At 39.1% G+C, this 16,258-nt stretch overlaps 1 protein-coding gene across 1 annotated transcript in view; it reads right to left on the bottom strand.

Annotated features, from left to right (window-relative positions):
- tacr1a (tachykinin receptor 1a) overlaps positions 1 to 5,465 on the bottom strand; it is a 40,201-nt gene extending 34,736 nt beyond the window's left edge. Inside the window, exon 1 of the mRNA XM_088376190.1 lies at positions 4,742 to 5,465. Within this exon, the coding sequence (XP_088232316.1) occupies positions 4,742 to 5,145 (404 nt within the window). The 5' untranslated portion in view covers positions 5,146 to 5,465. The remainder of the gene's footprint in view (positions 1 to 4,741) is intronic.
- Between the last annotated feature and the right edge of the window lie 10,793 nt (positions 5,466 to 16,258).

The following is a 16,258-nucleotide window of genomic DNA, read 5'->3' on the forward strand; positions in this document are numbered from 1 at the left end:
AATGCTCTCCGCAGATTCAGGATTGTTATCCACTGAACTTTTCCTCTGCCGGTTATTGCAGGAACGATGTACTGTGCAGAAATCATGCATTAGAGATGGCTACACAGTCCATATACCTTTATTTTTGAATGCTTCAATTATCTTTACTCAATAGTCAGCAGCTTACATGGCTCAGAAGTCATTGTTTGTGACAGCAATAACTGCAAAGCATGTCCATCTCGCCTGAAGGCTATTTATCAAGCTCCAATCATGTTTGATTTTTCTCAATAATTACAGTGAGCTGGTGTTGATTGGTCTCTTTTTATTATTCATTTTGAGGTGACATGGCTGCAAGGCAGCTGTTTAAACGTGTCCAAGTGTGTGACATTGACTCTGATTTGGACTGATGCACCAAGGCTCTTTTTTTATCAACAAGGGACAGATTGGAAGAGACCAGAATATAAGAGGCAGTCAGCGGCTCTACCGCTTGATAGAGAATGGCAAGTAATAGGATTCTGTGTGCTTTTTTTATTTGTTAATTGCCATGCAGTAACAAATAGAGACCCTGTAAAGTAACTGTAGTCAGATTAATTAACAGAAAAGTATCATGGTGTTCAATTACTGTCATTACTGCAAACAATTGATATATTAGCATAACACACCAATTTCTAACGTGTTACCATTGCCCGTTTCATTCAGCCTTTTATATTATTAGACCCTGTAAGGCAGGGGTGTCAACCCAAATAAATGTATGAGCACCTCATATTATATACAGTAAGAGCTACAAAACAAACTGACAAATAACTTGTTTTCAGATCAGACGAGTAAAAACTGGTCAAATATTTAAAAAAAAAAGATATTATTAAATGTGAAGTCAATTTGCAATACTAGAAATGACATGAATTTGATGCACAATTTGTCTTCGCGAGCCACATAAAATGATGTGGCGCTCCGTATCTGGCCCCTGGGCCTTGAGTTTGACACCAGTGCTGTACGGTATCAATGCGTTGTTCCTTTTATGACTAGATTTTCATACAAATGGAAGAAACTGGAATCAAACTAAAGGTGTTACGCATACATTTTGAGCTCTGTGAAACTGCATTATATAGTACATTTGGGGAATAGATTGATCAAAGTGATACAAGAGATCCCTCATTTCATTAACCCGTGAGTATCGTTCGCTCCTGTAAGGTATCTAAGCAGCGTTGCTATTAATTCTGTATTTATGCCCTTTGAGTGATTAATGTGGAATCATTTTCCCTAGTGATGTACAAGCCTACAAATCCAGGGGATGTGATGTGCATGTCAGGCCCCAACCTATCATTTAATGATAATGCATCATGATCCCTCTGGGAAAAGCACAAAGGATGAAGAGGGAGAAGTGCATGGAAATTCAGGAATGAAAATCAGAAGAGAGACAATGATGAGATTTTCATTGATATATTACAAAGGTCATCATCTGTTATGATGATGTGATCTAAAAAATAAACACATAGCCTTCCCATTTAGTTGCAACAGATGAATAAATGATTTAAGTAGTTTTAATTTTCTCTCGATAATATTAATACAGTTTCATAGTCACCATAGAAATGACTAAATGGTTTCACTATTGAACGATTGTATTTCTCTTGGCATCTAAGCGATGTTGTTTTTCCCCAACCACCGATGTCGCACTCTCAGTAGTACAATTTAACCTTGAGTTATTGTACTTATATCGAATACACGGTGAGTGCTTCTGACAAAGATAACAGTTTAATGGAACACCGCAGAGACTGGGCCAACTGCTGGGAGTAATGACGAATTCTTTACAATGACTATAAAGAATAACACAGCAACCTTCATTTCTGGTTATTGAAATGCTGTACATCACGCATATGGACAAAAGAAGCATGAATTAATCGTTTGTCTGAAAGAGACAATTGGGTGATGATTTTACTGTACATTTTAAGGTGGTGCAGCTGGAGAGGAACAAAGAGTGGAGAAACATGTGCCGCAAATGTTTTGAAGCTATAACACTTGGTGAGATCATAAATGTGATAATAAAATTGTTATTTAGGAAATAAATCAGGTGGAGAAAGTTACTAAATCTCAGAATCTCTATTTTGGAACAGATTATTTAAATTGTTGGCATCCTCATGCCGAGGGCTGACATTGTTGCTCTTCGTTATTGCCTTTGATTGACTATCAGTCTTCCGGTTTTTTTGGCAACTTTATTGGCGGTTAACAGTGCGTGGCGTGAGTAGCTTTTTATTTAAATGGTACACAGCTATCCTTTCAGGTGGTTAAGAAAATTGTTTCAATCATTTGTTTATTGGGTGATTAATCTAGAATAATCACACATTTCCCTTAGGACCAATAAAAATGTGATCTTCTATTAGTCAAAATGTTACAATTTACTTGAATTTTTCAAGATTTAAGGTATGGAGTTTGAAATAGAAAATCCGGAACAAAAATGTTTCTCTATTTATGCACATATTGGTTTGTAAAATAAGATGTGTAACAGTACAAAGCTTGAACTAATTAAAATGCCTAGTTTTACATTACTCACAATGAATTGCAACCTTAAATAACAGTAACAACAATGACACATGGCAAATGATCAAATGGTAAAGTTCATGCTGCTGCCTGTTCCTTTTGTGGTACCTTGTTCTGTTATCTGCCACTTCTTAGCAACAAGAACGTGACAAGCACATGCTTCTTTACAACACCTAGCACAAATGAGTGCTGACATCAACTATCATCCATCAGGGGTGCTGTTACCCCGAGATAGTTATAGTGGTTTACTGCTGTCCGGTGGTCTCCTGTCAATGCAATAAATGTAGCTTTGGCCACCTTCCCACCGATTGAAGGTTTTTTATGTAATGGGTCATCTGTGGTAAGAATTTTGAAACCCCTCATCTAGGCCTTGATGGGTCTAGTCTCAGGCAACCCGCGATTATGCAACATTTTACCTCCTTGCGTACACAAATCTAAGTGTGCACATAGTGTAACTTGATGACTGTGGCTTGATTTCACAAAGGTGTTAGCATCTTCGCTAACAATAAATTCACTTTTGCAAAGTTATGCAAAATTTTGCTCACAGTCATCACAGCTTCTAGAATGTACTGTAGCTTTTGCAAAATATTTTATAGCTGCCCTGTAATTTGTAATGGAGAAATTAGGTCAAACAAACTACATTCTGTAAATGTCTATTCTATTCTATTCTATTCTATTCTATTGTATTGTATTCTATTCTATTCTATTCTATTCTATTCTATTCTATTCTATTCTATTCTATTCTATTCTATTCTTGCACACACATATCATGACAAGGTCAGGAGAGGACAAAACAATAAAATACCACCCAACACGACCGCCCCTTTGGTCCCCATTCTAAAACACTGCAGTAGACCAATCTAAGTGAACTCTTAAAGGATGACGTCACTCTGATTTGAGTACTGTTCTATAATGATTTTAAACTTGGATGAGACATATTGCACACTATGTATAAATAATTCTTAAGAAAAAAAACGTTTACAGACAAAGTGTGATGATTCTCAGCAGCTGCACAATAATATTCATACCTAATTAAAATTAAAAGTGCCTTATTTCTTGTAATGGTCACATATTGCAAAACCTCTGTATTTCTCCAAGAACTACTGGCAATCAACAAGCATGTAGCGTGCAATGAGCTGTAAGACTATTAAGCAAAATATTAGAAAAACGACAAATATCCGGCAGTTATGTGGATTTAAGAAACAGTATAATCCTCTGCAGAAAAGTAGTTACATAATCTGAGTGTTATTCAGCAACAGCAGAATAATTTAATGAACTAAAATGAATATAAAATAATTTTACAAATAATAATAAATTAAAGGCTTTGGTCAATTCAATTCAAGTGGTTACTTGAAGTTTAAGATCATAACAAAATATTGTGGTGATCTTATCTGGCCCCCAGGCCTTGGGTTTGACACACATTCAATGGACTACGAGCGTTGTGTCATGTACGCCAGATACGGTTAGGCAATCGACTCTTCCGAGTTCCATTTTGAAAATTCTGCCAGCATTACGTTATTTCTTAAGACATCAATTGTAAAAATGTCAATCACACCATCATATTCAAAATACAAAATATATCTTTTATTCCTGCCCTGAAATCCATAACCTCAGCAGCATGGTTCATGTTTTTTCATAGGGGGCCAAAAGAACGACACACACTACTGAGTAATATTTCTCTATCCAACTGGAAAGCAGATGACACTGCTGAGAGCGCATGTTTGTGCCCTGCACTTATATTGCTAAGAAAAGGAGTGAGGGCTTATGATTTTATTTATTATTTAAAATAATAATGGTTTACAATTTGTGCAAATAGAGAAAAGCTTCCTGTAGCTTTTGCGCATCACATTTACATCCATTCATATTCATTCACTGACAGAAAGAACATCCCCATTGATGAATCGGCATCACACAAAATATAAAAAACATAAGGCAGGAACAAATGAACACCCACAAGACGTTTCACTCTGTTTTAGACTAATTGGAATCGGGGGGAGCGTTATTAAAATTAAATAAGATAAGACAAGATGGCATTTCTTTGAGCAGTCGCACAAAAGGGAAATGTGAAATCAGAATGTGAATGCATTTTGTCAAGTTTTCCTGTAAATGTTTGCAAACAAAATTAATAGAATATGCAGTTATTTTTAAACGACTGTTTTCTTCATTCTCATCACGAAAGCACAAATTCCACTGGAGGAATGCAACAGTACTGCGAGGTCCATGTTACCTGTCCAGGGCGATGGCGGTCATGGAACAGATGCTGGCAAACACAGCCGCGATAGGAAAGAAGTTGTGAAAGCGGCAGTAGATCAGTCCAAAGTACCACTCGTTGTGCACGGCGTAGATGAAGTTGATGACCGTGTTGAAGGCGGACATGGAAGCTTCGGCAAACGCCAAATTGAGCAGGAAATAGTTGGTGACCGTTCTCATGCGTTTGTGCGCCATGATGATCCAAATCACCGTCACATTCCCAAGAACCGACACGATGACTATACTGCAGTAGGCAATGGCCCACAGGAATATTCTCCAGGCTGGCTGCACAAATTGGTTCCAGTACACGGTCCCGTTGTTGGTGCCGTTGTTACTTGTGGTACAGTTGACTTCGTCCGCGCCATCAAAAATTGGGTCCATCTTACCACTTCGGAGTAAAAGTCTCGCTCACCAGATAGAGGTCTTGTGAAATTCGGTCTGATCGATGAAAAGTTTCACACTCATACGTATAGGTATATTCTACTATACTGGATTAAATTGGAATCTAATCTGTGCGAGATCTTAATTTGCAAGATGGGTAAAGAGCTGCGCGTATTTTACGCATGTCTCCATACAACCAAAAGGAATGCGGACTTTCCATGATGTGAGGAGTTCTGCTCACTGCTCAGTTCTGCTCAGTTCTGCTCATGCTGTCATATGACTCATGGTGCTTCTTCTACTGACTGCTCCAACACGCTGCAAACACACACTGCACACACGCTGGAGAAAATAATCCCACGGACATTTATAACCTGTCTCCTGCTGCCCCCTGTGGTACCACCGATAGACCTTTTTAAAAATAATTATAACCCCCCCAAAAAAGGAAATGTGTCATTTAGATGGATAGATAGATAGATAGATAGATAGATAGATAGATAGATAGATAGATAGATAGATAGATAGAGAGAGAGAGAGAGAGAGAGAGAGAGAGAGAGAGAGAGAGAGAGAGAGAGAGAGAGAGAGAGAGAGAGAGAGATAGATAGATAGATAGATAGATAGATAGATAGATAGATAGATAGATAGATAGATAGATAGATAGATAGATAGGTATAGATATATAGATAGATAGTATTTATTTATTTATTTATTTATTTATTTATTTATCTATTTATTTATTTACTTATTTATTTATTTATTTGTAGTCCACATATAGTTCACACATCTACACTGTGTCAAAAATTAAAAGAAATAAATGGGAAAAAAATCTTCATTTCATTCACTTCTACCTTTTATCCTCTTCTTCAGGGTTATAAGTGAACAGGAGCCAAATCCCAGGTGAATTTGGGTAGAGGCAGATTACACTCAGGACTGGTCCAGACCAGTAAATCACAGAGCACATACGTATAGACAAACAATTATTCACTCTGACATTTGGTGTAATTACACTTGAAAAACTCGAAGCAGGAGCCATCCATCCATCCATTATCTGAACTGCTGATCCTCACGAGGGTCGCGGGCGCGCTAGAGCCTATCCCAGCAGTCTTTGCGTAGTAGGTGGACTGCACCCAGAACTGGTCGCCAGCCAATTGCAGGGCACGTACAGACGAACAAACTATTCACACTCACCCCTACGGACAATTTGGAATGCTCAATCAGCCTACTTTGCATATCTTTGGAATGTGGGGGGAAACCGGAGTACCCGGAGGAAACCCACACTAGCATGGGCAGAACATGCAAAGTCCACACAGGAAGGCGGGAGCCAGAATCGAGTGTTGTACCACTGAACTGTGAGGCGATGTGCTAACCTGTGTTTCACCGTGGTGTCCTAACAAGTTAAATGAACGCAATGTTACAAAACTAATCGAATCAGAAGGTTGGTAGTGTTATGGTGGCCACTTTCCAGCTTGGAAGTTTATGCTTCAGATCTTGACTCTGACCTTCCTATTTGGAAAGTACATGTTCTCCCTGTGCTTGCATCGGTTTTCATCGGTGGGAGGTTGATTGAAGACAATAAATTGTCCATAACATCACGCAATAAAAGAAATGAGGAAAAAACGATAGCAACATTCTTATTTCCTGCACAGTGGAGGTAAAGAGGGCCAAGGAGATTTCGACTGATATTCTATCCATCAATCCATCCATCCATTTTCAACACCGCTTATCCTGTTCAGGGTCGCAGAGGGTGCTGGAACCTGAACCCTGAACTAGTCACCAGCCAGTCGCAGGGCGCATAGCGAGACGATCAACCAATCACACCCACATTAATTCTTAAAGATCTACACATGCAGCACATTTTCTTTGTAAATACAAACCCAAAGTTGAAGTTAGCATATTGGCTTGGCCCTCGACAGACGCGCCAGCTTGTCATGTGGCCTCTTAAATGCTGGAGTGCTTTAGAGGCAGGGTAAGCCGTGGCTCAATTACATGAGACAAGACCAAAACTAGTTAATTCCTCCACAACAAAAAGTCAGAGTCACGTAATTATTGATCTTTGTCATGGACAAGCATGTCACAGAAATGTTATGAAAGATCTTGCATGCATAGAGATTCAGCATACATAGTATATTACCTACCCTAGTGCAGTACGGTGAGCTAGTGTTTCGCATATCATCCTCACATTGAAGTGTAGGGTTTGTAAAACTCCCCATGCTTAAGTTGATTTTCTCCAATCTTTGTCATGCTTACCAAAAACATGCATGATGTTTGGTCATTTGAAGACGTTTGAAGAGAAGCTTATCATGTGTGTGAATCAGTGTTGGCCCCATTTTTCAATAGACCCAAGATTTTCCAAGACACACAACCTTCTTTGAACAAAACATATCATTACAGACTTCTGTTCAACAAATACTGCACAACTTATACTACAGGGTAGCCAGTACAATATCAACAAAGACATTCACAACAGGTGCACTGGCAAAAGCCAAAAATGCGTACACTTGGCTGACCGAGTGACTCGGCCAGATTCAGTGTCAGACACTGAATTAAGGCCCGCAGGGTGCAGCATGTTCATGCTTTGTCGGATTGTTTCTGTGGCATGACCAACATCTTAAGCGGCAGACTTAAAGCCCAATAGATATATTCCCATGCCGAAGCTTTCACTGTACACTAGGTAACACACTTATATTAGTTCTTCTGATAAAACTGATGACATTGAATAATAATGCAATCACTAAACAACACATAGAATAGGAAGCTTTTTCATTGAAAGGAGTGGCTGGAACTGATTTATAACCATGATCTTATAAGGGGGTGTCGTCTGACTCCCTGATCCCACGGCAGACGGAGGCACGACCCAGCGCTGATGTTTTCATTAGACTATAGATTTTTGTATTTTCTATTTGTTGTATTACATATTCAAAGGCAAATTTAATGTATCATAATTTCATTTGGACACAATATTACCTAAAAATATTACAAGAACTAGGTTGTAGGAATTCCACTATGGATACTTTTTCCTGAGCTAGAAACACACACGCACACACACACACACACACACACACACACACACACACACACACACACACACACACACACACACACACACACACACACACACACACACACACACACACACACGCATACACACACACACACACACACACACACACACACACACACACACACATACACACAACTTTGAGCTCTGATCAGCTCGAGGGAGTCTCAATTTCACCTTTCAACAACTTCCTCATATAGACAGATAATAAGGTGAGAATATTCTAAAAAGAAGAAGGAGGGTGAGAAGGAACTGGTTGGTGCTGGAAAAAATAAGATGGGCAAAAAAAAAAAATTAAAAAAATTTATGACAGATAAAGGAACTTTTTAAATTGAAAATGGCTGACACACTGAAGTTTAAGAAAACTTGGAGCAAACCTTTTCAGCGGAGAAAGGGGGGGGGGGGAACAAAGATGCTGCTGAGGTGGGTTCCACCTGCATGACGACGGTGGGAAAGTGCTGGAAAATTACACTATTGAATTAATGATAATATCGTTAAATATTTCAGTTCTTATGTATTGCATGATTGATTCTTGTTATTGCCCAGCATCAGAAAATTCTCCATGACCTAACATTGTATTTTAATCAGTTAAGCAATATTTACATATTATTAGTTATGTGAACAATGGATTACATTGACATAAGAAAAAGTGTGTGTGTGCGCGTGTGTCTGTGTGTGCGTGCGCGCATGATTTATATCTGGCCTTTTCATACATGGATTGCTTAATAAGAACTTAATAATTATGATTGTAATTATTATTATCATCATCAACAACAGCATCAGCTATGAAGGTCACTAGCGGAGACGTGATTGAGAGGCTGAGTGACCCCAATCGTGACATGAGGATGTGGTGCTGGTTTTAAAGAATGGAGATGAAGAGAAAGAAGTGAATTTAGTGGGGTAGAGGATGGAAAAGGAAGGCAATGGAACAAAAAAACCCTATGACCAGATCTCCATCTCAAATTCCTGGCCTGAATTCTGGGCTCAGTGCATCCCTGTTGTGAATGATTAATGATTATGTACCCACTGCCCAGGGATGAACTGACGACTAGTCAAGGTTTTTACCCAGCCCCTCGCCCAAAGTCCATTGGGATAAGCTCCAGCTCACTTGTCCATAATGACCCCAAGTACATACAATAAAAACTGTCTGACTGTATCCTTTAGGTGAAGCAGTGTACTTTTCTGAACAAGCCAGAGAAAAGTATGAAAAATTGAAGTGGGCTGATATTTTAAAAATTATTTTGAACAAACATTTCGAAAACAAGACAAAATCAGTAATGAGATAAACAGGAAGATGAGATTGTGAGACACAATGATATGCACCGTAGTTTTGACAGAAGTAAACAATGTGACAAAACAAGAAGATAACAGTAAAAATGAATTGGACATATAGTAACTTGAGATTTTTTTACACTTAAATTTAAAAGAGTGAGGAGATTGGTCCGTGCAGTGCGTCGCTGGCAAAATTGATATGTGTCTGGATTATTTCCCTGAGGGAAAGAAATTTGTGGATGTATATGCGCCATTTAATAATGGTGTCCATATGTGTCCACAGGGAGTAAAACTGGTTTCATAGTTGATGCTCCCCTATCCATTTTATTAGCACTTTGCTTCTGAGCTGATTCTATTTTCTCAGGGGTCAATGCAGTGGCAAATTGAGAGGTGGTGAACAAGCTCACCAGAGTTTATCAAATGGATTCCTGATGACACTGTATGTCTTCAAAATGCAGCGAGTGTAACACAAGTTTTGACCCAATGAATATGCACAGTATGATTAGTCAAGTTTGTTAACTGTCATATTATTTTTTTTTATTAATTATTATTATTAATCATTCGGCTTTGAAATTGATGTGTGTTGATTAACAATCCTGTACAAAACGATTGCTTAGTGCCAGCTCATCTGTCATTACATATGGCAAGATACAAATCACATTCATAATAGACATCATTAGTGCTCATGTTTATTTTTTTCTGAAACACAATCGTATTTGTTACACACAAATGAGCATCTTCATGATAAATAGTTCTTGCATCAAACGATGGGTTAGCTAGCATGCTTCTTCTTGGGATGTAGTTTTTGAGGCCATAGATATACAACAGCTAGTGTTCGTGTTCATTATAACTCATTGAATTCTACAGCGATTTTCACGCGTAATGTATTGTTACAAACATCAGACACAGAGCTATGATACAAGGCACGTGCGTCATTTTATAATCAGGCCTTTAGCAAAAAGACCATCGCAGAACTGCCTCTTTAACACCGCAACACAGCATAGACATCAATACCTGCCTTCGTATTGATGTCTATGCCGGCGGCCGCCTGCCTGAATCGTATGTGTTAGTTTTAGGTTAAAATAACTTATTTGAATCTTGATGATCCCTTGCCATACATTGGTCAGCAGATCCCCTTCCACCCATCAACCAATTTTCGGAACTACCGTATTTTCTGGACTATAAGGCACACCTAAAAACCTAAAATTTTCTAAAAATACGACAGTGCGCCTTATAGTCTAGTGCGCCTTATATATGGACCAAATTCCTACATTTAAACTGGCCCAACACATTGTGTCATGAAATCAATCATAAGTGGCTTGCTAAAGACTATGAATCATGAATCACAAAGACTATGGATCATTATTTTGTGATTATAAAGTAATTTGTTGCATCTGAAGTTGAAATAAAAAAGATGAAACAGAATGATTTGATTTGGATTAAAAATCTGACATGATGCATTAATGGTGCGCCTTATAGTCCGGTGTGCATTATATAAGGACACAGTTTTAAAATGGGCCATTCATTGAAGGTGCGCTTTATAGTCCGGTACGCCTTATAGTCCGGAAAATATGGTAGTTATTGTTTTGGTCCAGTTTTAAATCCATATGCATGTGTTGTCCTATTTGCTAGTTAGAGTGAGGCTAATCTGAGCATTCGTATCCATGCTTGCTCCCTTATCCAACAAGTGAACAAATCCCCTTTGATGGCCATCGTAGCTGTGTGACAGGCTAGCAGTGAAGTAACTAAAGAAAAAATGGCATTGATATTGATATTGTCCAGCTGGGCTTCGTTGACAGAGTTTGGAAAGAATGTAAACATGAAATTGTACATTGTCATTGGCCACCTTTATGTCAAACACCTGCTCTCTACATTAGTATCAAGCGGGGATCAACTCCCCCCACAAGCTGGTATGTAACTGTCAAACAACGAACAACAAAACAGCAGTTGCGGTTACACCACACTATCTCGTCCCGAGTCTACAAAATATAAACTGATTAATAACATGCCATGCCCAATTGCTGTGTGTCGGAGTGTAGCTCTGTAATATGATACCAGTCCACATAATAAGGAATGGCACGACTCATTGTGGACAGAAATTTAAAATTGGTACAGGTGGCTGGAACATCCTGTTCAGCATGTTAAATCTGCATGAGGACTGTGGGAAGTAAAGAGTCTTTAATTACCGTTGCATGGATTTAGATGGTGAAGGTTGAATGTTGACTCACAGATTTTGTCTTGGAGTAGCAGGAACACAAAGCCTTATTTCACTGAATCACAAGATTATGTATAAATTGTGAATTTCCATTTCAGTGTCCTGATCATGTCTGTTGCCTCAAATGTTGAAATTAATCTAATATATCTAATATATAATATTTAATATCTCTGGAGTTCACCATGGTTCTCTGGCCAGGACCTATATAATGTGTGTTGAAAATAACAGTAGTTACAGTTCTTTTGTTTCATTCTTCAAGTAGTTATATTTTCAATAACTATCTAAACCAGGGGTCACTAACATGGTGCTCGTGGACACCAAGTTAAGCACAAAATAGCTTGGGAGTCTTTTAAAAAGTAAACTTGCCAGTGATAGGACAACAGTTTGTATGATGCGCAATGTTGTAGTAGTGATTATAAATGTGAAATGTACACTGGCAATTATTTAGAAACATATAATCATTCCGTAACAGCCCGCTAATAATTTTTAAAGCACGATAAATAATAATTAAATAGATCAGACCCTAACAATACCATCAGTGAAGCCCATTTTTGAACATGTTTTTTATTTCAGAAATGCGTATCAAACTAGTGTGTGTGTGTGTGTGTGTGTGTGTGTGTGTTTGTGTGTATGTGTGTAAGTGTGTAAGTGTGTGTAAGTGTGTGGTTGGGGAACTTCTTTGGGCCATTTTGTGATTTTGGGGCATTTCTTAATTTTTTATTAGATTGGTGTTACTAAGATGAGAACAGTGATGAAAACTTTTCTTGTGAGTGTGAGAATGTTTTTGGGTGAGTGAGAGATTTAGTGTATGAGTGTGTTTGTGAGTGAGTGTGTGCGTGTATGAAGTAAATGTTTTTTTGGTTTTTTTTGCCTATACATGATTCTTGCTCTCACTACAAGATAAAACAAGCTATTTCACCACCAAATTAATTGAGCAAAGTCTTGATGACAGGTAAAAGGAGAGACAGTCAAATATGATTAATTTTCATCTGACCACAAAGGGACACAATAACATGTTCATCAGTGAGAGAGAACTTCTTGGGAATTAATTTATGAGAGATGGTGGGGAGAAGCTGAAAACATTTGTGACGAATTAATTTATGAGAGATGGTGGGGAGATGCTGAAAACAGGCTCTTTAGTTTGCATTCCATTTGCAAAATTGCAGGGGTATAAATGTATTTATATTTTCTCAAACGCAATTAAACACTCGAGGCAATTTTCTGTCATCATCTATCTTCATATACGTTTGTGACCGATGCCACTGTCTTCGTTCAAATGAGACAAACATGCTAAAACATTGTTGATGAATGATTATGAGACATGCTAGAAGATAGACATTGTTGTCTTCAGACAGCCAGGCAAGCATGGTTTGTGTCAATGAAAGCGAAGCATGCTACTTTCATGCATGTATGCACAGCGAGAACAAAAATAGAACACTTAAAGGTAAAAAAAAAAGTTTTTCTTATATTTTGAACTGTATATGTTGAAAAATAACAAATGTGAACTTGTATGAATGGTGCTATATAAATATAGGTAATTATCACGATAAATTTGCATTTTCAATTAGTGTCATTTTTCATGAAGACACAGATGATGTCCATTACATCTTCTGTGAGCCATTACACTGTCTTAAAACGTTTAGAGTTGAGCTTTTGTTTTAATTCAAACTGGTTTATTGGCGCTACTTTATGATTTCTTTGTTTACTCTGCTTATGTTTTCCCCCCACTCACTTTACACTTTATCCTTTCAGAAATATATTTGAGTATGGTGTACTTGGATGTTGTAACAGCAGTATACTATTATACTATACCAGTGGTTCGTAACCTGGGTTCGATCGAACCCTATGGGTTCGGTGAGTCGGTCTCAGGGGTTCGACAGAGCCTCCACTGAGGAGGTCCGAAAAAACCTGATTTATCGTGTAAATTCTGATTTACCAGTATGTAATTTGTTGTGAGTTCATGCATTGTGTTGGTTTTGTTCTTTGAACAAGGTGATGTTCATGCATGGCTCATTTTGTGCACCAGTAAAAAAAATATATGTCTAGAATTTAACAAAAAAAAAATAATTCACTGACGAGGGGTTTGGTGAATGCGCATATGAAACTGGTGGGGTTCGGTACCTCCAACAAGGTTAAGAACCACTGTACTATACTATACTATACTATACTATACTATACTATACTATACTATACTATACTATACTATACTATACTATACTATACTATACTATACTATTTATATTTATATTTAAATTTATATCTTTATTTATTTATACATAATCTTGTGATACTATATATACTATATAGTATATTAATATTCTTAATGATAAACAATAGTTGTAATGCGTTATTATAAGCATCAAAAAAGTCTGCAAATAATCTCATGTTTGTTTTAGAACTTCCCCCCTCTGACACACCCGATTCAAATGTTCGTTAGCAAGCTTCGAAGAAGACTGAAAACGATCCTGATCATCGCAACATCTAAACATGCAGGACAGCGGCTCTCGGTTCGGACACCCCTGTTTTAAAACCTAAATGGCCTAATGAATATTGAATAAAAATGCTATAAATACATCAATTAACGCAAGGAAAGAAAATGTTTGCAAAAAAGTATGACGTCATCAAAAACTCTTGTGTGATTCTATAGTATGTAATTTAAGAGCATGGATGGATCCAATCACAAATAATAATGAAAAAATACAGTTTAGTCTCAGGTGGTGTTGAAGTGTCTTATTATAATGAAGTTGTTTACTTCTGCTGATGATATCAACCAGCTCAATCAGCATGCTTCTAGTTTCTTGTAAATTTTAGACATTTGCCTCCATCTGTCATCAGGAATTGTTCTACCAGAACAAACTATAATACAGGAGAAGCTTCAAAGGAAAACGTGTTTCACTTGACCTTTCAAAGGTTATTGCTGAGCACAGTTCAAGTTGTGAATCAACAACTTGTCCACTTTAGTTCCATTATTTTGAATCCTGGGAAATCCTTTAAATTTGTTACATATGTGCCTCTCAGTACATTGATGATTGGTAGGAAGTGCAAATATTGATGGCCAATTGTCTATGAGGAAAACAAAAGTGCAATTGCCAGCAACCTTAAGGGGTTTAAAGAGTTAATATAGATTCCACAGTTAGAGTACAGCTATTTAGATGAAATAGCTGAATTTTGATGAAATAGCGTCATTTCACATCAATATCTCCTAACTGTGGGACACTTTGCCAATGCTATTAAAACCTGGGCAAGGAATGGACGACAATTGGAATGTTGTGTCTGATTAAAATCAATGTGTGGCACAGACAGATTCATACTCACATCAAGCAACTGCAGTGTCATGCACTTTTATGTTTCAGTCACACTGAGGATGCAGCCTCAATGTCCCCTGATAATGTCATAAAATGTCATTCAGAGGAAAATTAAATGGATTGAAACAGAACTTTAAAAATGTATGGAAACACTTGAACCAGAGAGTGTCGGACTTTTCAAAAAATACAGGAACACTTGCAGACAATTTGTCTGGTAACTAATTTCTTTGGGCCGCTAGCTTTGCACTTCCAGTGATCGAATATCAGAGCTGGCTTTCTGTCAGGAAGAGCTTCAACTCCCACCTCCGGCAGAGCTTTTCCCACGTCCCGGGGGAGGCGGGGGACATTGAGTCTGAGTGGACCATGTTCCGCGCCTCCATTGTTGAGGCGGCCGACCGGAGCTGTGGCCGTAAGGTCGTTGGTGCCTGTCGTGGCGGGAATCCCCGAACCCGCTGGTGGACACCGGCGGTAAGGGATGCCGTCAAGCTAAAGAAGGAGTCCTATCGGGCCGTTTTGGCCTGCGGGACTTCGGAGGCAGCTGACAGGTACCGGATGGCCAAGCGGAACGCGGCTTCGGCGGTTGCTGAGGCAAAAACCCGGGCGTGGGAGGAGTTCGGTGAGGCCATGGAGAATGACTTTCGGACGGCTTCGAGGAAATTCTGGTCCACCATACGGCGTCTCAGGAGGGGGAAGCAGTGCAACGTCAACACTGTTTACAGTGGGGATGGCGTGCTGCTGACCTCGACTCGGGACGTCGTGAGTCGGTGGGGAGAATACTTTGAAGACCTCCTCAATTCCACCTACACGCCTTCCATTGAGGAAGCAGGGCCTGGAGACTCTGAGGCGGATTCTCCAATCTCTGGGGTCGAAGTCACTGAGGTAGTTAAAAAACTCCTCAGTGGCAAGGCCCCGGGGGTGGATGAGATCCGCCCGGAGTTCTTAAAGGCTCTGGATGTTGTGGGGCTGTCATGGCTGACACGCCTCTACAACGTTGCGTGGACATCGGGGACAGTGCCTCTAGATTGGCAGACTGGGGTGGTGGTTCCCCTCTTTAAGAAGGGGGACCGGAGGGTGTGTTCCAATTACAGGGGAATCACACTCCTCAGCCTCCCTGGTAAGGTCTATTCAGGGGTGCTGGAGAGGAGGGTCCGTCGGGAGGTCGAACCTCGGATTCAGGAGGAGCAGTGTGGCTTTCGTCCTGGCCGTGGAACAGTGGACCAGCTCTACACCCTCGGCAGGATCCTCGAGGGTGCATGGGAGTTCGCC

This window comes from Syngnathus floridae, chromosome 5 (genome assembly GCF_059516105.1).
Source record: "Syngnathus floridae isolate MCC-2025c chromosome 5, RoL_Sflo_1.0, whole genome shotgun sequence".
In the NCBI taxonomy this organism is placed as follows: Eukaryota; Metazoa; Chordata; class Actinopteri; order Syngnathiformes; family Syngnathidae; genus Syngnathus; species Syngnathus floridae.